This window comes from Oryctolagus cuniculus, chromosome 1 (assembly GCF_051225735.1).
Source record: "Oryctolagus cuniculus isolate XC-2025 breed Fujian yellow rabbit chromosome 1, ASM5122573v1, whole genome shotgun sequence".
Taxonomy (NCBI): Eukaryota; Metazoa; Chordata; class Mammalia; order Lagomorpha; family Leporidae; genus Oryctolagus; species Oryctolagus cuniculus.
The window spans coordinates 58,566,570-58,587,953 of NC_142867.1; the positions used below are offsets into that span (position 1 = coordinate 58,566,570).

The 21,384-nt window shown below is 38.1% G+C and overlaps 1 protein-coding gene across 2 annotated transcripts; it reads right to left on the minus strand.

The window, feature by feature from the left end:
- Nucleotides 1–2,980: 2,980 nt before the first annotated feature.
- LOC100339956 (olfactory receptor 5P4) lies at nt 2,981–12,749 on the minus strand. Of its 2 annotated transcripts, XM_089303549.1 has the most exons (2): nt 12,741–12,749; nt 2,981–3,919 (listed from the first exon to the last, which is right to left on the minus strand). In XM_089303549.1, the coding sequence occupies exons 1-2, from the start codon at nt 12,747–12,749 to the stop codon at nt 2,981–2,983; spliced, it is 948 nt and encodes a 315-aa protein (XP_089159675.1). The 2 variants fall into 2 exon arrangements, with proteins under 2 accessions (XP_089159675.1, XP_002708830.3); XM_002708784.4 differs by lacking the exon at nt 12,741–12,749 and having other exon boundaries at nt 2,981–3,925.
- Between the last annotated feature and the right edge of the window lie 8,635 nt (nt 12,750–21,384).

A 21,384-nucleotide genomic window follows, 5' to 3' on the forward strand; every position in this document is an offset into this window, starting at 1 on the left:
CAATCCATTTCAGAAGAGAACAGTTTCCACAAAATGTTTTAGGCTAAGAGGCTCTTGATAACATAGCAGGACAGAATCTTTTAAAAAAAATCATTCTAGTTCAAATCTCTGCTTTCTAGGCAACAATCTGTACTCCTCAGTAAATCAAAGACTTGAAAATAACTGATGAAATGGGTTTCCGATTGTTCCCAATGTGGATATTGTTAGTATCATCGGTCTTTACTTACTGACTCTTTTTCTTTGAATAACCTGCTTTGTACCATTCTTAATGTTTCCCCCCTCTTTTGGAGAGTCATTCACTAGCACACCTCACATGTGGCTTCTTTCCAAGTCTTCAGTTCCTCCTCTCTTGGAAGGAGTAATTAACTCAAAGTGGGTTTCGAGGGAAAAACTAGATATACAGATACATTATTTTGCTAGGATTACAATAACAAAGGGCCAAAACTGGGTGGATTAGACAACAAAAATGAATTGTCTCACAGTTCTGTAGGCTCGAAGTCCAAGACCGAAGTTTTGGCACTTTTAGTTCCTTCTGAGGGTAGCGAGACAGAATTTGTTTCATGTCTTTTACCCTGCTTCTGGATGTTTGCTGGCAATCCTTGGCACCCTTTAGCATTTTGCAGTATATTCCAGATCTCTGTCTTCATCTTTACATGACATTTTTCTGTGTTGTCTGTGTCCATAATTCCCCTTTCAACTGGATATCCATCATTGGATCAGGGGTCACTCTAGTATGACTTCATTTTAACAAACTATATCTGCAATGAACCTATTCCCAAATAAAGTCACCATATGAGGTACTGGGGAATAAAAGTTAGGATAATAATATGGGGGATACAATTCATCCCCCAAAAGCATCCTAACTCTTCTCCTTCCTCCTGTTTCTTGGAAATAAGCCTTCTCTTGATACTCTTGACTGCCCTGGCATACTGTATGCTGATGGGTAAAGGCATAGTACTGCCAGTGATAGGGAAGCAAAGAACATCTTATTCTGGGATTCAGAACATGAAAACACACGTGTTCACAACCATATACTGCATTCTCTCAGATCTTTAATTTCTATAGGTAATATTTTGTTCTTCCATGTACCTTCTCCTTTTGTCATTCTCTAGTTGATTCAGAACTTCGGAGAAGAAAATTAATGTAAACATATGTCCTACCTAAAAAGTACTAATAACATCAGCTACAACCATAGCCTGTACAAATGGTGACTAAATTATTTGAATTCCTTCAAGTTGAAATACACAGGAGAGATATTTTCCAGGATATATCACAGTCATTGGGCGACCACTTAAGCCTGTAAACTAAAGGGACATAGATAAAATGAAGCCAGTTTGTGATATTTCTTCCTTTTGAGAGAAGTAAAATGAAGAAAGGAGGCCAGCCATTTAGATGTGTGTACAGTGAAGACCATCCTAACTGTTAGCAAACCAGGCTTCACAAAGAGGTGGCATTTATTTAGAAAGAAGATAGAGAAGAAGGTATATTTCTGCAAAAATACAATAGATTCAGTTAGGACAATTGAGAGTCTTGGGGAAAAGGCTGATGAAGAAGTCATCTGTCCTCCAAGGAAAGTTCTATCTGGAGACAGGGATACTACCAACACACAAGTGGCAGCTGACCTCCTAAGAGAAAATGAGGTCGTCCAAGGGTGCTGTTTGGAGGCAGGAAGAAAGGCAGAGAGCTGAGGATGAACCCTATAGAAGAGTGAAGTATGGAAGGCAGGATGAAGAGGTGTGCCAGTGGTAGTCAATGAGAAATCTGAATGAATTTGGAGGCAAAAACAATAACCAGGCTGTGGGAGAGGCAGCAATGATGGACATTTCCTTGAAAGACATTACAAAAATGTGTGGCACTTAAATCTTTGCCTGAACCATAATTTCTCCTATTCATAAGCTATTGTTCAAAGAAGTCATACTGTCCCAGTCAAATCAAAGAAATGTCTGCTTCCAAAATCTTATTCTAAGACTTCAGTGATGAGAAGAGTCAGTTGAGATTTATTCAGATTTTCTTCTGTGTTATCTTGGTTGAAAATCTTAATGGCCAAGAGAGGGAATCAGGATTTTTGCCTTGGCTTAAATAAAATGATTAAAAAATAGAAATTTTTCTGAGATACTAACATTATTGTTTCCAAAAGTTTAATTATCTGTTGACTACTGCAGGATAGTATCTTTAGAAAAAGTAACCCAAATTATCTGTCATGTCAACATTATCAATTATATACATCAATTAAAAATTTATTTCCTAAATGTTATTTTACAAGAGACTATAGGAATTGGATTTTTGATAAAAATATGTCTCTATTTGATTTTTTTTGAAAGGGAGAGAGACAGAGGGATATACAAATGGATATCAGTCTTATATTGTTTCATTCCCCAAATGTCCACAACACCTGGAACTACGGCAGGCCGATGCCAGAAGCCAGGAGCTCAAACTAGGTCTAATATATAGGTGGCATGGACCTAAGCCTTCAAGCCATCACCCGTTACCTCCCAAGGTACACATAAGCAGAAAAAGAATTGGAAGCAGAACTGGGACTCAAACTCCAGTACTGTGATAATGGATGTGAGTATTCCAAGTGACATCCCAATCACTGAGCCAAATGCCCTATTAAATCTTTTATTGAAATTGGACTCTGTAATTGTTGAATAAGGGAAGTTAGAAACTATTTTCTGAAATATTTTTATCTTAAAAATCCACATTTAATTTGAATCTGGCATGTGTCCTATAAATGACACAACTTTATAAATGAAAGCAAACATTGGAGTTATTATAAGAGCTTTGCACTATAGGGTAGGGTGGAAAGTATCACCATGTTCCTGAATCTGTATATATGAAATACATAAATTTTGTAAACATTAAAATTTAAAAAAATTAAAAAAGGTATAAAAAATTTAAATAATAAAATTAATCATAAATATCATTAAAATATCAAACACAAATGTTTCTCAAATACGGAGTTATGTCTGTCTGATTTAATTCAGGAAAACCAATGTGTTCTAGCCACCAACTTTTTCAATGCCTCTTTCACCTCCTTGTTCCTCAGACTGTAGATGAGAGGGTTCAACATGGGAATCACCACTGTGTAAATCACAGATGCCACTTTGACCTGATCAGCTGAGTAGCTTGACTTGGGCATCACATAAACAAACAAAACTGTCCCATAAAACAAAGTGACTGCAGTGAGGTGGGAAGTGCAGGTAGAGAAAGCTTTGTTCCTTCCCTCAGTTGAGCGCATCTTCATAATTGCGTGGAGAATGTAGATGTAGGACACAATAATGGTAGACAATGTGCTTATAAGGACTGACCCAGAAGAGATGGAAGGAGATATTTCAGCGATATAAACATGGCCACAAGAAAGCTTCAACAGGGGGAAGAGGTCACAGAAAAAATGGTTGATTTTATTTGGGCCACAGAAGGACAGGTTCATGAAACAGCCTGTAAATGATGAGGCATTCATGCACCCACCCAAGTAGGAAGCCCCCAATAGGAGGAAACATACAGTTGAGGACATGTGGGTGGAGTAGAGTAGGGGCGAGCAGATGGCCACATAGCGATCATAGGCCATGGTGGCCAGCAAGAAGCATTCTGTAGTACCAAAAGTGACATCAGAACCAAGCTGGGCTATACAGCCAGTGACAGGGATGGTAGTTTTTTCTCTTAAGAAACTGATGAGCATGACTGGTGTGACAGATGTGGAATACCCAATGTCCACAAAGGCCAAATGGCTGAGGAAAAGATACATTGGGGTGTGAAGCTGTGGGCTGCAACGGATTAAAATGATTATGCTGATATTTCCCACTATAGTAACTACATAAACTGCTAGAAAAACCACAAAGAAGATGGCACATAGTATAGGGTTATCAGTCAATCCCAAAATAATGAACTCTGTCACTGCTGTGTCATTGTCATTCTCCATCTATCCATTTAATGGTGCCTGTTGAAACTAGAATCAGAGAAGATTAAATTGGTAGAAATGACACCACTATTAATGTATATATCTAAACATAATCTTGTAATTAATTTTTAAATAACTTGCCTTATTTCTAGAATACTCTGTGCACACAAATTTTCTTTTCACAGAGTATTAAAATTGAAGGCTCAATTATCTTAGGACCCAACTATTGTATTCCTACTTGTTGCCACATAACAAGTCTAATCCTCATGTGCACATGAGATATAAATAGGTTATTTATAACAACAGTGACTATAATAACATAAAAAGTAACTTAAACATTCACAGAAGATCAGCTTTTGATTCTCTTCATTATTATTCCAAATATGATGCTTTCTCAGTATTCTCTATCTTAATAAATGGTACTTCCATTTATATAGTTAATTAGAATAAGAAACAGTTATACAGTTGCTATCTCTTTTACTCTCATTCCCTCCCTCCATGGCTCCTTCCCTCCCTTTTTTCTCTTTCTCCTTTTCTTTGAATAAAATATACCACATCATTAGTTATAACATTGATACCAAGAGCTTTCCAGTGTCTATATTTAAGATGAAGAGGACAATTTTACCGTTTCATGGACAAATATCCTAGCTATTTTCCAAAGTACCCCATGATGTATCTCCTACACCAAACCTTTCTATACTTAGGGATTTTGTGAGGCAATAAAAATCATTATGAACTAGGATTAAATAATTCAAAGAGCAATTGGGATTTGGATCAGGTAAGCTTTAGTTATAAAAGTTCTAGTAAACATCCATAGGGATATAAGAATTGGAAGAGTTTACACAGGGGAGAGGCTTAGGATGGCCAGGATAGAAGTAGTCAGTCCAGAGAAGCCAGCAAATTACATTGAAAAATAGATTAATCTGCATTTCAGAATAATGATCCCTTTGTTCAAAATACAGCACATGATGAAGGACAAGGAGAACATGTCAGTCGTATTCATCCTTTCCCATAGCTCTAAAGACCATATATTCTTCAAAATAATGTGCTGTTTCTTTAAGAAACTTTGTTTGAAGAATCATTATTAGCAGCCATGCTCTTTGCCACCATTCTATCAAACTGTTTAAAGTTACAGGCGAATCATGACAATGGTACACCATGGTATGAATAGTACAGGAGTACATGTCATAATTCTCTAAGGCCCAAGCCAGAAATGAATTTTATATTTTTAAAGAAAATAGATGTAAGAAAGACAAAAATGTTTTCCAAGTTGGATGTGGTTGTTCTCTTGAAGGCAAAGTGGTGTGCAGAAAGAAATACCATGGACCTTTTAGCCATCTAAAACTAGAATCAGTTTCTAGTTCTGCCTCTTACTACATCTATGGAATCTCAGGCAACTTAGCAAAAGTTCTCTGATCTTCCATTTCCTCTCCTGCAAAAAGGAGATAATAATAATACATACCTCAATTGTTGTGTTTATTTATATGATGTGGATGAAAACACCAAGCACTACTTATATAAGTAATATGTTCTCAATTTCTATAATTTTTCTTGAAATAGTCAATTTGTTACTTCTAGTATATGCAGGAGATTCAAATATTTCTGTATCCATACAAATAAGCACAAACTAGCGATACATCTAGCTGCAAGACTGGGGACAGGCTCCAAGGAATTGTTGCTGTACAGCAAAGCCTTATTTAAGTGAAGTTTTGGTCATTTGGGACATAGCCTCAAATTACTTACTTCACTTGTTTTGAAAAATTGCGCTGATGATCCCCTAGGACAGAGAAATTACATGTACACATCTATTGGGACAGAAATAAAATATACACATAATTATGTGAAAGTGTATGAATGGGCCGGTGCCGCGGCTCACTAGGCTAATCCTCCGCCTAGCGGCGCCGGCACACCGGGTTCTAGTCCCGGTTGGGGCGCCGGATTCTGTCCCGGTTGCCCCTCTTCCAGGCCAGCCCTCTGCTGTGGCCCGGGAGTGCAGTGGAGGATGGCCCAGGTGCTTGGGCCCTGCACCCCATGGGAGACCAGGAAAAGCACCTGGCTCCTGGCTCCTGCCATCGGATCAGCGCGGTGCGCCGGCCGCAGCGCGCCGGCCGCAGCGGCCAATGGAGGGTGAACCAACGGCAAAGGAAGACCTTTCTCTCTGTCTCTCTCTCTCACTGTCCACTCTGCCTGTCAAAAAAAAAAAAAGAAAAGAAAAAAGAAAAAAAAGAAAGTGTATGAATGAAATTTTCCTAAATACTCAGGGGCTCCATTTTGTCTTTGAAGTAAATGATTTGAAACAGAAATTACAACAGTTTTCTTCAATGAAATTGATTTTTAGATCAAAATGACTGGTGTGGCTGCAGAAATCTGTGACATTTCTGAAATATGACAATTTGTTGTGGACCAGGTTTTTATGTCACCTATCTTCAAAGACAATTTGGGTTTTCTGGAAGAGTTTGTTTAGTATTTAAGTTAAATTTTTAGTAACCCAACAATTATACATATTTATGTGGTATAGTTTGGTATTTCAACATAGGTCAACTTTCTCCATAACAGAGCTAAGCCTGATGATCCATGCTAGGAGAATCTTATAACTCATACACCTAAACCGCAACAAATGAGTAAACAGACATGATGTGAAATGCCATCTGTCCTAGAAAAAAAAAAAACTCATTTAGGTTGTATTAAAGCAATACTGTGGCTGATGAATGGTATAAATAGGAGGCTACTGATTCCATGAAAGTATTCCAGATTATATCTGAGAGAATATAATTCTTTTCACCACATATTCCACAAAACATTTGCCCAAGCCACTTGATCGGTACTCATTATAGTGGAAGATCTTTTTCTTTCCCTGGTACAAAGGTTCAGTGTTATGACTAGTTTTGGATACATATTTAATGGTCTAATATTATAAATACAGGAGGTGCTAAAACAGATATTTGTTGAATTAGTGTTGAATTACTAAAATAAATATTTTATGTAACAGTCACTGTGCTATAGTCAAATGGTATTATGATTTCTCACATATCTCACTATTACCCTCCTGATGGAAATGTAACTCCTAGTCATAGGAGTCTTAGGTCTCAGGTTTAAATTTGCTTTGGAATTGAAGGTTGCCCTGACAGTCTAGACTAAGTCATATTCTGCTGGTAAACAGTTTCAGAAAAGCCTGAAATACATCTTACACTTACAACACTTTAAATTAAATAGGAACTAGTTTAAATAAGGTCATTACTACCTACTGCCCTACAACTACCATAAGGGAGGGATCTCATTTGCCTAGTTCAACACTCTATTCATAGAACTCTACAGAGGGATGGGTACATAGTATCAAATTAATTAATAATTTTTAAGAATTATTTTGTTGTGGTAAGAGTACACAACATGTGATCTTTCTTAACAAAATTTTTATTATGATAAAATATTGTTAACTGTAAATACAATATTGTACAGCTGTTATCTAGAATTTGTTTGTCTTGCTAACAAACTTTGTACTCACTGCAGAATTTTCTTCTTTGTAAGACTGAATAGTTTTCCATCACATGTACATACCAAATTTTGTTTATCCACTCATCCTTCAATACACATTAGATTGTTTTTACATCTTCATCGCTGTGAATAGTGTTGCAATGAATATTGGAGTGCTATTATCTCTTTGAAATACTGACTTCATTTTTTTGGAAATGGGAGAGCTGGATCACAAATTTTGCATATTTACTTTTTTGAAAAAGATCTATACCTTTTAAAAAATATTTTATTTATTTGAGAGGTAGAATTACAAACAGTGAGAGGCAGAGGCAGAGAGGAAAGTCTTCCATCCACTGGTTTACTCCCTAAATGGCTGCAACAGCTGAAGCTGAGCCAATCCAAAGCCAGGAGCCAGGAGCTTCTTCTGGGTCTCCCACATGGGTGCAGGGACCCAAGGACTTGGGCCATCTTCCACTGCTTTCCCAGGCACATTTACAGGGAGTGGGATTGGAAGTGGAGCATCCGAGACTAGAACCGGTGCTCATATGGGACGCCTGCACCACAGGCAGAAGACTAACCCACTGTGCCACAGAGCTGGCCCCATCTCTATACTGTTTTCTGTACCAGCTGTACCATCTTGCGTTCTCACCAACAGTGTACAAGAATTATAAATCACTACATCCTCTACAACACCTCATCTACATTTTTTACAATAGCCATTCTTCCAAGTGTGAGATGATACCCATTTTGCTTTTGATTTGTATTTCACATCATGATAAGCGGCACTGAGCAATCTTTAATATACTTGCTGATCATCTGTGTTTTTTTGAGAAATGTCTATTCAGTTTCTTAGCTTATTTTGTAATAAGGTTATTATGTTTTGCTTAAAATATTTCCTTGCACATTTTGGAAATTAACATATATTTATATGTTAGCATATATATGACATATATGATATGCATATGTTATCTAACATTTCATAGGATGCCTTTCACTTTACTGATTATTTCCTTTGCTGTGAAGAAATTTCATAGTTGGATATAGTCCACTTGTTTACTTTTGCTTTTGTTACCTTGCTTTAGTATCATATCTGAGTAATCACTCACCAAACTGATGTCATGGAGCTTTCACTAAATGTTTGCTTCTAGGAGTTCCAAGGTTTCCAGTTATACATGAAATATTTAACCTATTTTTAAAGATTTATTTATTTGAAAGGCACAGTGATGGAGCAAAAGGGAGAGTCAGAGAAAGAGATATCTCCCATTCCCTGACTCACGCCCCCAGTAGCTACAACAGCTAGGTCTGGGCCATGCCAAAGATAGATGCCATGAACTAATCTCAGTCTCCTATACAGGTGGCATGGGCCCAATTACTGAGGCCAATCTCTGCTAAGCTTCCAAGCAACTAGCTGTGAGCTGGATCAGAAGTGGAGCAGTCAAACCAGGCATTGAACCAGCACTCTGATATGGCATACAATCATTGCAAGCAGCAGCTTAACCCACTCCACCATAATGTTGGCTCATATCTCATTCCATTTATTATTATTATTATTTTTCAACATGTTCAATAAATTTAAAAGATATATATTTTATTTTATTCTTTTATTTTTGACAGGCAGAGTGGACAGTGAGAGAGAGAGACAGAGAGAAAGGTCTTCCTTTTGCCGTTGGTTCACCCTCCAATGGCCACCGCGGCTGGCGCGCTGTGGCCGGCGCACCGCGCTGATCCTAAGCCAGGAGCCACATGCTTCTCCTGGTCTCCCACGGGGTGCAGGGCCAAAGGACTTGGGCCATCCTCCACTGCACTCCTGGGCCATAGCAGAGGGCTGGCCTGGAAGAGGGGCAACCAGGACAGAATCTGGCACCCTGACCGGACTAGAACCTGGTGTGCCGGTGCCGCAGGTGGAGGATTAGCCTATCAAGCCACGGAGCCAGTCAAGATATATATTTTATTTTTAATAATTTGTATTTATATAAGGGGAGCAAATCTCATGTATTACATATATACAGATTTAAAAACAGTGACACTTCCCATCCCACCCTCCCACTTCCTTCTTTCTTTAACTTTTTACAACAACACACTTTAGTTTAGTTTATAATCATAAGCTTAAAACTGCATTAAGAATTCAACAAATAGTAAGAAAGAAAAGCGTTGTTTCTCAACAGTAAAGACAATGGCTGTAAAACAATAATCAAATCACAAAGTGTTGATTTTGCTCATGTACATTACATTTTTGGACCCTATTAGTTACCACAGATGAGGGAAAACATACAATATTTGTCTTTTGGGGACTGGATTATTTTACTAAGTATAATGGTTTCCAGTTGTATCAATTTTGTTGCCAAAACAGGATTTCATTCTTTTTGACAGCTAAGGAGTATTCCATAGTGTATATATATGTATCACATTTTCTTTATTCAGTCATTGGTTGTTGGGCATCTGGGCTGATTTCACACCTTAGCTATTGTGAATTGAACTGTAATAAAAATGGGAGTACATATAACTCTTTCATATGCTGATTTCATCATGTTTTGGGGTAAATTCCTATAAGTGGGATGGTTGGGTCATATGGAAGATCTATTTTTACCTTTCTGAGGAATTTCCATACAGTCTTCCACAATGGATGTACTACTTTACACTCCCACCAACAGTGGATTAGGGTAGCTTTTCCTCCACATCCTCACCAGCATTTATTGTTTGTTAATTTCTGTATGACAGCCATTCTAACTGTGGTGAGGTGACACTTGTGTTTTTGATTTGCATTTCCCTGATGGATAGTGATCCCAAGAAGTTTTTCATGTGTCTTTTGGCCATTTGAATTCCATCCTTTGAAAAATGCTTCTTAAAGTCCTTTTCCCATTTATTAATTAGATTGTTTTATTATTGAGTTTCTTGAGCTCTTTATAGATTTTGGATATTAATCCCTTATCAGTTGCATAGTATACAAATATTTTTCCCATCCTGTCAGTTGCCTCTTAACTTTGCTGAATGTTTCCTTTGCAGTGCAGAAGTTTCTTAGCTTGCTTATAGCCCTGTCTAAACACTGACAGAGTTTGTGCACTCAAAAGGCTTACATAGCTTTGGCAGCTCATGACAAGAGCCTCAGGTGATCACTGATGTTATGAATAAGAGTATCAATTGTTAAATCAACAACAGGAGTCACTGTGCACTTGCTGCACATGTAGAACTCTGTCCTTAATGAGTTGTACTATGAGAATTAATGGTAAAACTTGTCTTCAAACAGTACTTTATACTTTGTGTGTCTTTGTGGGTGCAAACTGTCGAAACCTTTACTTAGAATAGAGTTGATCTTCTGTATATAGAAATGATTAAAAATGAATCTTAATGAAGAATGGGATGGGAGAGGGAGTAGGAGGTGGGATGGTTTGGGGGTGGGAGGGAGGGTAGGTATAGGGAGAAGAACCACTATATTCCAAAAGCTGTATCTATCAAATTTATATTTATTAAATAAAAGCTTTCTAAAAAATGTTTCTTAGCTTCATGGAATCCCATTTGTCTATTTTTGCTTTGATTACCTGTGCTTCTAGGGTCTTTTCCAAGAAGTCTTTGCCTATACCAATGTGCTGCAGTTTCCCGAATGTTACCTCTAGTAATTTGATGCAAATTGAAGAACAAAAATCATATGATTATCTCAACAGATGCGAAGAAAGCATTTTATAAAATACAACACTCTTTCACAATCAAAACCTTAAGCAAATTAGGTATGGAAGGCACATTCCTTAATATAATCAAGGCAATATATGACAAATACAAATTCAGAATCATATTGAATGGGGAAAAGCTAGAAGCATTACCACTAAAATCTGGTTTCTGAGGAATCTCCAGACTGACTTCCATAGGGGCTTAACCAGTTTGAATTCCCACCAACAGTGGGTTAGTGTCCCTTTTCACCACATCCTCTCCAGCATCTATTGTTGGTAGATTTCAGTATGTGAGCCATTCTAACTGGGGTAAGGTGAAACCTCATTGTGGTTTCGATTTGCATTTCCCTGATGGCTAGTGATCCTGAACATTTTTTTCATGTGCCTGTTGGCCATTTGGAGTCCTTCTTTTGAAAAATGGCTACTGAAGTTCCTGGCCCATCTCTTAACTGGGTTGTTTGTTTTGTTGTTGTGGAGTTTCTTGATCTCATTGTAGATTCTGGTTATTAATCCTTTATCTGTAGCATAGTTTGCAAATATTTTTTCCCATTCCGTCGGTTGCCTCTTCACTTTCTTGACTGTTTTTTTGCAGTACAGAAACTTCTCAATTTGATGCAATCCCAAATGTTAATTTTGGCTTTGACTGCATGTGCCTCTAAGGTCTTTTCCAAGATCATCAATATGAAAAAAGGTAAAGGAAGGAAACTTCACAGCAAAAGATCACAGGAAGTTCAAAACATATATTAGAAAATATCTTTGGCAAAAGACAGGGCAAAGTTACTAGTTATCAATAATAACATTGAACGTTAATGGCCTGAACTGTCCAGTTAAAACACAGATTGGATGATTGGGTTAAGGAACAAAACCCATCTATTTGCTGCTTATAAGAAACACATCTTTCCAACAAAGATCCATACAGACTGAAAGTGAAAGGCTGGAAAAAGATATACCATGCCAACAGAAATGAAAAAGAGCGGGCATAGCCATCTTAATATCGGACAACATAAACTTTAACACAAAAACTGTTAAGAGAGACAAAGAGGGACACTATATAATGATTAAGGGATGAATTCAACAGGAAGATACAACAATTATCAATGTGTATGCACCTAATGACAGGGCACCGGTTTATTTAAAAGATTTGTTAAAGGACTTAAAGGGAGACAACCTAAATGCCCATCAACGATAGACTGGATAAAGAAATTATGGGATATGTACTCTTTAGAATACTATACCGCAGTAAGAAACAACGAAATCCAGTCATTTGCAACAAAATGGAGGAATCTGGAACACGTCATGCTGAGTGAAATAAGCCAGTCCCAAAGGGACAAATACCATATGTTCTCCCTGATCGGTGACGACTGACTGAACACCAAGAGGGAAACCTATTGGAGTGAGGTGGACACTATGGGAAACGGTGGCTTGATCAGCATAGCCCTGACTGTTAATGAACAACTTAATACATTATCCCTCTTAGTAGTTTTTTTATCTGTTCTACTTAATATGACTGGTTTAGTTCTGTAATTGATGCACAGTTATTCTTAAGTGTTGAAAATTAACTGAAATGTGATCCCTGTTGAACATGGGAGTGGGAATGGGAGAGGGAAGAGATGTATAATTTGGGACATGCTCAGGCTGACTTGCCCCAAGTGGTGGAGTTGGAAGCATACCAGGGGATTCCAATTCAATCCCATCGAGGTGGCATGTACCAATGCCATCTCACTGTTCCAGGTGATCAATTTCAGTTCACAGTTGGTCATGGTGGAGGGACCGGGAGTCAAAGGGAGCACATAGACAAGTCTAGTACCTGCTAACGCTAACCGATGGAGTAAATAAAGGGGAGAGTGATCCAACATGGGAAGTGAGATACTCAGCAGACTCATAGAATGGCAGATGTCCTAAATAGCACTCTGGCCTCAGAATCAGCCCTAAAGGCATTCGGAGCTGGCTGAAGAGCTCATGAGAGTATTTCAGGCATGGAAAGCCAAGACACTCTGGCAAAAGATCTCTGCGAGTGAGATCCCAATGGAAAGAACAGGTCTTCAAAGAAGGAGGTACCTTTCTCTGAAGGGAGGAGAGAACCTCCACTTTGACTATGACCTTGTCTAAACAAGATAAGAGTCGGAGAACTCAGAGGGCTTCCATAGCCTTGGAAACTCATGACTGGAGCATAGGGAGATTACTGATGCCACAGACAGGAGTGTCAATTGGTAAAGTCAACAACAGGAGTCACTGTGCACTTACTCCTCATGTAGGATCTCTATCCTTAATGTGCTGTACATTGAGATTTAATGCTATAACGAGTACTCAAACAATATATTTCACTTTGTGTTTCTATGGGGGTGCAAACTGTTGAAATCCTTACTTAATGCATACTAAACTGATCCTCTGTAAAAAAAAAAAAAAGAAATTATCAATTCCCAACTTGACTCTCACTGGGATTAAACATGACAATAGGTCTGCTCTGATTTCATCATCATTTAAGAAAAAATCATCTATTATTTTTCACTTTATGTTTCTGTGTGGGAGCAAACTGTTGAAATCCATACTTAATGTATACTAAGCTGATTTTCTGTATATTAAGATAATCGAAAATGAATCTTGATGTGAATGGAAGGGGAGAGGGAGTGGGAAAGGGGAGGGTTGTGGGTGGGAAGGACGGTATGGGGGGGAAGCCATTGTAATCCATAAGTCGTACTTTGGAAATTTATATTCATTAAATAAAAGTTTAAAAAAAAAAAAGGACTTAGAGGGAGACTTAGACTCCAATACAATAGTACTCGGGGACTTCAATACACAACTCTCAGAAATAGATAAACCAGACAGAAGATCAATAAGGAGACAGTAGACTTCAACAACATTATAGCCCAAATGGACCTAACAGATATATACAGAACTTTCAATCCTACAGCTAAAGATTTTACATTCTTCTCAGCAGTACAGGGAACCTTCTCTAGGACTGATCACATACTAGACCATAAAGCAAGTCTTGGCAAATTCAAAAGAATTAGAATCATACCATGCAGCTTCTCAGACCATAGGGGAAGGAAGTTGGAAATTAGCAACTCAGGAATCCCTAGAGCATATGCAAACACATGGAGACTGAACAACATGCTCCTGAATGAACAATGGGTCATAGAAGAAATCAAAAGAGAAATCAAAAATTTTCTGGAAGTAAATGCGGATAACAAGACGACATACCAAAACTTATGGGATTCAGCAAAAGCAGTGTTAAGAGGAAAGTTTATATCAATAGGTGCCTACATCAAGAAATTGGAAAGGCACCAAATAAATGAGTTTCAATTTATCTCAAGGATCTAGAAAAACTGCAGCAAGCCAGACTCAAAAATAGTAGGAGAAGAGAAATAATTAAAATCAGAGAAGAAATCAATAGGATTGAATCAAAAAAAAATTACAAAAAAATCAGCAAAACGAGGAGCTGTTTTTTTTGAAAAAATAAAGAAAATTGACACTTCATTGGCCCAACTAACTAAATATAGAAAAGACCCAAATCAATAAAAGCAGAGATAAAAAAAGGAAACGTTAACAACAGACACCACAGAAATAAAAAGAATCATCAGAAATTACTACAAGGACTTGTATGCCAGCAAACAGGGAAATCTATCAGAAATGGATAGATTCCTGGACACATGCAACCTACCTAAATTGAACCATGAAGACAAAGAAAACCTAAACAGACCCATAACTGATTCAGAAATTGAAACAGTAATAAAGGCCCTCCCAACAAAGAAAAGCCCAGGACCAGATGGATTCACTGCTGAATTCTACCAGACATTTAAAGAAGAACTGACTCCAATTCTTCTCAAACTATTCAGAACAATTGAAAAATATGGAATCCTCCCAAATTCTTTCTATGAAGTCCGTATCACCTTAATCCCTAAGCCAGAGAAAGATGCAGCATTGAAAGAGAATTACAGACCAATTTCCCTGATGAACATAGATGCAAAAATCCTCAATAAAATTCTCGCCAATAGAATACAACAACACATCAGTAAAATCATCCACCTAGATCAGGTGGGATTTATCCCTGGTATGCAGGGATGGTTCAACGTTCGCAAATCAATCAATGTGATACACCACATTAACAGACTGCAGAAGAAAAACCATATGACTATCTCAATAGAAGCACAGAAAGCATTTGATAAAATACAACACCCTTTCATGATGAAAACTCTAAGCAAATTGGGTATAGAAGGAAAATTCCTCAATAAAATCAAAGCAATTTATGAAAAACCCATGGCCAGCATCCTATTGAATGGGGAAAAGTTGGAAGCCTTTCCCCTGAGATCTGGTACCAGACAGGGATACCCACTCTCACCACTGCTATTCAATATAGTTCTGGAAGTCTTAGCCAGAGCCATCAGGCAAGAAAAAGAAATTAAAGGGATACGAACTGGGAATGAAGAAGTCAAACTATCGCTCTTTGCAGACAATATGATTCTTTATTTAGGGGATCCAAAGAACTCTACTAAGAGACTTTTGGAACTCATAGAAGAGTTTGGCAAAGTAGCAAGATATAAAATCAATGACTGCTCAATAGGACTTGCCTCAAATGGTGGAGTTAGAAACGTGCCAGGGATGGGCCGGCGCCATGGCTCACTAGGCTAATCCTCCGCCTTGCGGCGCCGGCACACTGGATTCTAGTCCCGGTCAGGGTGCCAGATTGTGTCCCGGTTGTCCCTCTTCCAGGCCAGCTCTCTGCTGTGGCCAGGGAGTGCAGTGGAGGATTGCCCAAGTCCTTTGGCCCTGCACCCCATGGGAGACCAGGATAAGTACCTGGCTCCTGCCTTCGGATCAGCTCGATGCGCCGGCCGCAGCAGCCATTGGAGGGTGAACCAATGGCAAAGGAAGACCTTTCTCTCTGTCTCTCTCTCTCTCACTGTCCACATTGCCTGTCAAAAAATAAAAAATAAATAAAAAATAAAAAAATAAAGATTTATTTAAAAAAAAAGAAACATGCCAGGGAATTGCAATACAATACCATCAAGGTAGCAAGTACCAATGCTATCTCACTAGTCAAAGTGATCAATTTCATTTCACAATTGATCACATTGATAGGTCTAAGAGTCAAAGGGATCACACAAACAAGACTAATATCTGAGAATACTAACTGATAGAATCAAAAAGGGAGAGAACGATCCAACATGGGAAGTGGGATACACAGCAGACTCATAGAATGGCAGATGTCCTAAATAGCACTCTGGTCTCAGAATCAGCCCTTAAGGCAGTCAGATGTGGCTGAAGAGCCCATGAGAGTATTTTAGGCATGGGAAGCTAAGATACTCTGGAAAAAAAAAGTCCTAAATGAAAGATCTCTGTGCATGAGATCCCAGTGGAAAAATGGGGCCATCAAAGAAGGAGGTACCTTTCTCTGAAGAGAGGAGAGAACTTCCACTTTGACTATGACCTTGTCTAAATTAGATCAAAGTTGGCAAACTCAAGAGGCTTCCATAGCCTTGGCAACTCATGACTAGAGCCTAGGGAGATTTCTGACGCCATAAACAAGAGTGTCAAATTGTTAAGTCAACAACAGGAGTCACTGCGTACTTACTTCTCATGTGGGATCTGTCCTTAGTGTGTTGTCCAATGTGAAGTAATGCTATAACTAGTACTGAAACAATATTTTATACTTTGTGTTTCTGTGTGGGTGCAAACTGATGAAATCTTTACTTAATATATACTAAATCGATCTTCTGTATATAAAGAGAATTGAAAATGAATCTTGATGTGAATGGAATGGGATAGGTAGCAGGAGATGGGAGGGGTGTGAGTGGGAGGGAAGTTATGGGGGGGAGCCATTGCAATCCATAAAATGTACTTTGGAAATTTATATTTACTAAATAAAATTTTAAAAAAGGAGAAAAATAAAATAAAATGAATGCAGAAAAATAAACAGCCTTTGTATACACAGGCAATGCCACAGCTGAGAAAGAACTGCTAAGATCAATCCCATTCACAATAGCTACAAAAACAATCATATACCTTGGAATAAACTTAACCAAGGACGTTCAAGATCTCTACGATGAGAATTACAAAACCTTAAAGAAAGAAATAGAAGAAGATACAAAAAATGGAAAAATCTTCCATGCTCAGGGATTGGAAGAATCAACATCATCAAAATGTCCATTCTCCCAAAAGCCATTTATAAATTCAATGCAATACCAATCAAGATACCAAAGACATGCTTCACAGATCTAGAAAAAATGATGCTGAAATTCATGTGGAGACACAAGAGACCTCGAATAGCTAAAGCAATCTTGCACAACAAAAACAAAGCTGGAGGCATCACAATACCAGATTTCAGGACATACTACAGGGCAGTTGTAATCAAAACAGCATGGTACAGGTACAGAAACAGGTGGATAGACCAATGGAACAGAATTGAAACACCAGAAATCAATCCAAACAGCTACAGCCAACTCATATTTGATCAAGGATCCAAAACCAATCCCTGGAGTAAGGACAGTCTATTCAATAAATGGTACTGGGAAAATTGGGTTTCCACGTGCAGAATCATGAAGCAAGACCCCTTTCACCTTACACAAAAATCCACTCAACATGGATTAAAGACCTAAATCTATGACTTGACACCATCAAATTATTAGAGAACATTGGAATTTTTTTAAATTTATTTGACAGGTAGAGTTATAGACAGTGAGAGAGAGAGACAGAGAGAAAGGTCTTCCTTCCATTGGTTTACTCCCCAAATGGCTGCTATGGCCAGAGCTACGCTGATCCAAAGCCAGAAGCCAGGTCTTCCTTCCTGGTTTCCCATGTGGGTGCAGGGGTCCAAGCACTTAGGCCATCCTCCACTGCCTTCCCAGGCCACAGCAGAGAGCTGAACCGGAAGAAGAGCAGCCGGGAGTAGAACCCGGAGCCCATATGTGATGCCGGCGCCATAGGTGGAGGATTAACCAAGTGAGCCACGGTGCCGGCCTCCACAGAATTTTTTTTTGCATTTTTTTTAACTTTTATTTAATGAATATAAATTGCCAAAGTACGGCTTATGGATTACAATGGCTTCCCCCCCATAACGTCCCTCCCACCCGCAACCCTCCCCCCTCCCACTCCCTCTCCCCTTCCATTCACATCAAGATTCATTTTCGATTATCTTTATATACAGAAGATCAGTTTAGCATACATTAAGTAAAGATTTCAACAGTTTGCTCCCACACAGAAACATAAATTGAAAAATAATAGATGATTTTTTAAATGATGATGAAATCAGAGCAGACCTATTGTCATGTTTAATCCCAGTGAGAGTCGAGTTGGGAATTGCTAATTTCTTCTTTTTTTTTTTTACAGAAGATCATTTTAGTATACATTAAGTAAAGATTTCAACAGTTTGCACCCCCATAGAAACACAAAGCGAAATATACTGTTTGAGTACTCGTTATAGCATTAAATCTCAATGTACAGCACATTAAGGATAGAGATCCTACATGAGGAGTAAGTGCACAGTGACTCCTGTTGTTGACTTTACAAATTGACACTCCTGTTTATGGCATCAGTAATCTCCCTATTACTTCCCATCTTTTAACCACTTAGGTAGTAAGGACATTTTAACCTATGAAGTCTTCCAATCCATGAACATGAAATGTCTTTCCATTTACGTCTTTCACAATTTTATTCACCAATGTTTTACAGTTTTGCATATAAATCTTTTACTTAGTAAATTTTATTTATATTTCTTCCACTCTTTTTGATACTTTTGTAAATGAGATTTTTTTTTAAATTTCTACTTAAGATAGTCCATTGTTTGTATCTGTAAGAGTAACTTTTTTCTGTGTGTTGATTTTCGATCCTAGAAACTTACTGTATTCACTTATTAGTTTGGGCACTTTTTATTGTTGTTGTTGACTATGGTTTTCTACACACAAGATCATGTCATAGGCACACAGACATAATTTTGTTTCTCTTCTATTTGGATGCCTTTTATTTCTTTTTCTAGTGTAATTATTCTGACTTCTGAAACTATAAATAGAAGTGACAAAAGTAGATACCATTTCCTTGTTCCTGATCTTAGGAAAATCTTTCACTTCTTTAACATTGAGTATGACACTAGTTGTGGGTTTAAAATATGTCATTTTTATTATATTAAGGTAAATTCCTTCCATACCTAGTTTCTTGAGTTTTTATTATGAAAGTGCATGGAATTTTGTCAAATAATTTCTCTGCATCTATTGAGATGATTCCGTGATTTTTTAAATCTTCATTCTGTACCACACTGATTGACTTACATATGTTGAATCATCCTGGCATCACATGAATAAATCCCATTTGGACATGGTATATGAGGCCATACAGTGGGGATGTGGGTCAGTGAGCCCCTTCAGACATAGGTAGAATGTCCTTCAGAAGCAAGCTGTCAACTGTGGCTGGAAAGCCTGTCTCCAGACCAGCTGGCATCTCCCCCACTAATAGCTTCTTGAGCTGCATGTGTGACCTTGCAGCTTTAAATCACACTTCCAGGGCTGGCTGCAATCTTCCTCCCAGAGCTACCAGAGGAGGAGGGGCCTGAGCCCCCAAGGAGACAGTCTCCAGGAGACCCTCACTCTCCATGAGCCCAAGCCATTCAACATATGTATGTCAAATCCCCTATATATGTATGTCTAATGGGCAGCCCCTATAAGATGACCCAGTGAACAGACAGTAATGCCTTAAAAACCCAGGATACTTCTTCAAAGTCAGTGTCCTGCTCAGGCACTCTGCCTGGTCTCCTCTTGGTCCAGACACTTTTGCTGTCACTTGCTAATCAAATAAAAGTTTCTTTTCTAATAAAAGTTTCTGCCTCTGCAAATTGTTTCCCAGCTTTTTCTTTCTATAGGAAAAGAACCCACGAGACTTGCTCTGGCAACCGCCCTCCCCTCTGCAACTGGTAACAGTATATGATCTTTTTTGTGAATGCCTTTTAAAACGTGCTGCTTAATTCAGTTTTTTACTAGACTGCTGAGAATTTGTGCTTATGCTCATCATGAATGTTGTTCTGTAGTTTTTTTTTTTTTTTTTTCATGTAATGTGCCTATCTGGATTTGGTAGCTTGTTAATGCTGACTGCATAAAACAAGTTTGGAAGCATTCCCTCTCCTTCAGTCTTTTAAGAAGAGTTTGAGAAATACTGTTGTTAAATTTTTAAATATTTGGAGAATGTACCAGTGAAACCATCTGGTCCATTTTTTTACTTTGGAGGTTTCCGGTTGTCAATTGAATCTCCTTACTCTTTGTTGGTCTGTTAAGGTTTTCTGTTTGCTTATACTCAGTTTCGGCAGATTTTATGTTTCTAATTCATCATTTCTTTGATGTTACCTAATTTTTTGTTTGTGATTGTTCACAGTAGTCTCCTATGAGTCTTTCAATTTCTGTGAATCTGCTATAAAGTCTTCTCATTTATTTATTTGAATCTTCTCTTATTTTTTGTAGTCACTGTAGATAAAGGTTTTTCAGTTTTATTTTTTTTTTTTGCAACAGCTATTTCAGCTTTTCCATTTTCTATTTCATTTATTTCTATTCTAATCCTTGTCATTTCCTTTCTTCTGCTAATTGTGGGCTTAGTTTGTCTTTATTATTATTATTCATGAGTAGCTGTCTCTAGAGTTAGTCCTTGAAGAACGTACACAGGTGTGAATGAAACAGAACACACGGCTGAGAGACAGGCAATGCTGTGGCATACGGTTTCTCAAGCACCTTAAAGGATACCAACCCCTTAGAAGGGACACTACTTCACAGACACAGGAGAAAAAACAATACAAGAGTCTGAAGATGAATGGCAAGTTAACGGTTAAATGTGAAACAAGGGTCAGAGGAGCAGCAGCAAGCTATAGAATCAGCATCAATGGTCACTACTGAACTGAAGTAATGCATATTCTGGTGTTGCTTGATGAACAGCCTAAGTGTGTTGAATTTCAATCTTTGTAGACAATACTGATAAGTAATGCTTTTCCTTGTGATTCTCTTACAAAAATCAGTGCTGGTTCTTGCCCTTGCTAAAGAATCGCTATAGTGTGAATCTCCCAGTGCTGATGTCCAGCTCTTCAGTGCATCTGCCTCACAGAAAGGCATACAAACCCAAACAAGCACATGACCAGTTAATGAAACGTGACCACATACACACGGCTAATATTACTGTCCCTTTCTCCCTACTTAGAGAACAGTTGGTAATTCTTAGCAGATTTATCAAAAACCATCTCCAGAATTCAAAATAGTGCCATCCTTCTCTTGGTTCTATAATATAAAGAATTAGTGAGGTCATTATCTAGTAATATTTAGTCACAAACCCAAGTTCAAGTGAGCTGGGTTTTCAACAGCAGGAAGGTTGTGGTAGGCAGCTTTCAGA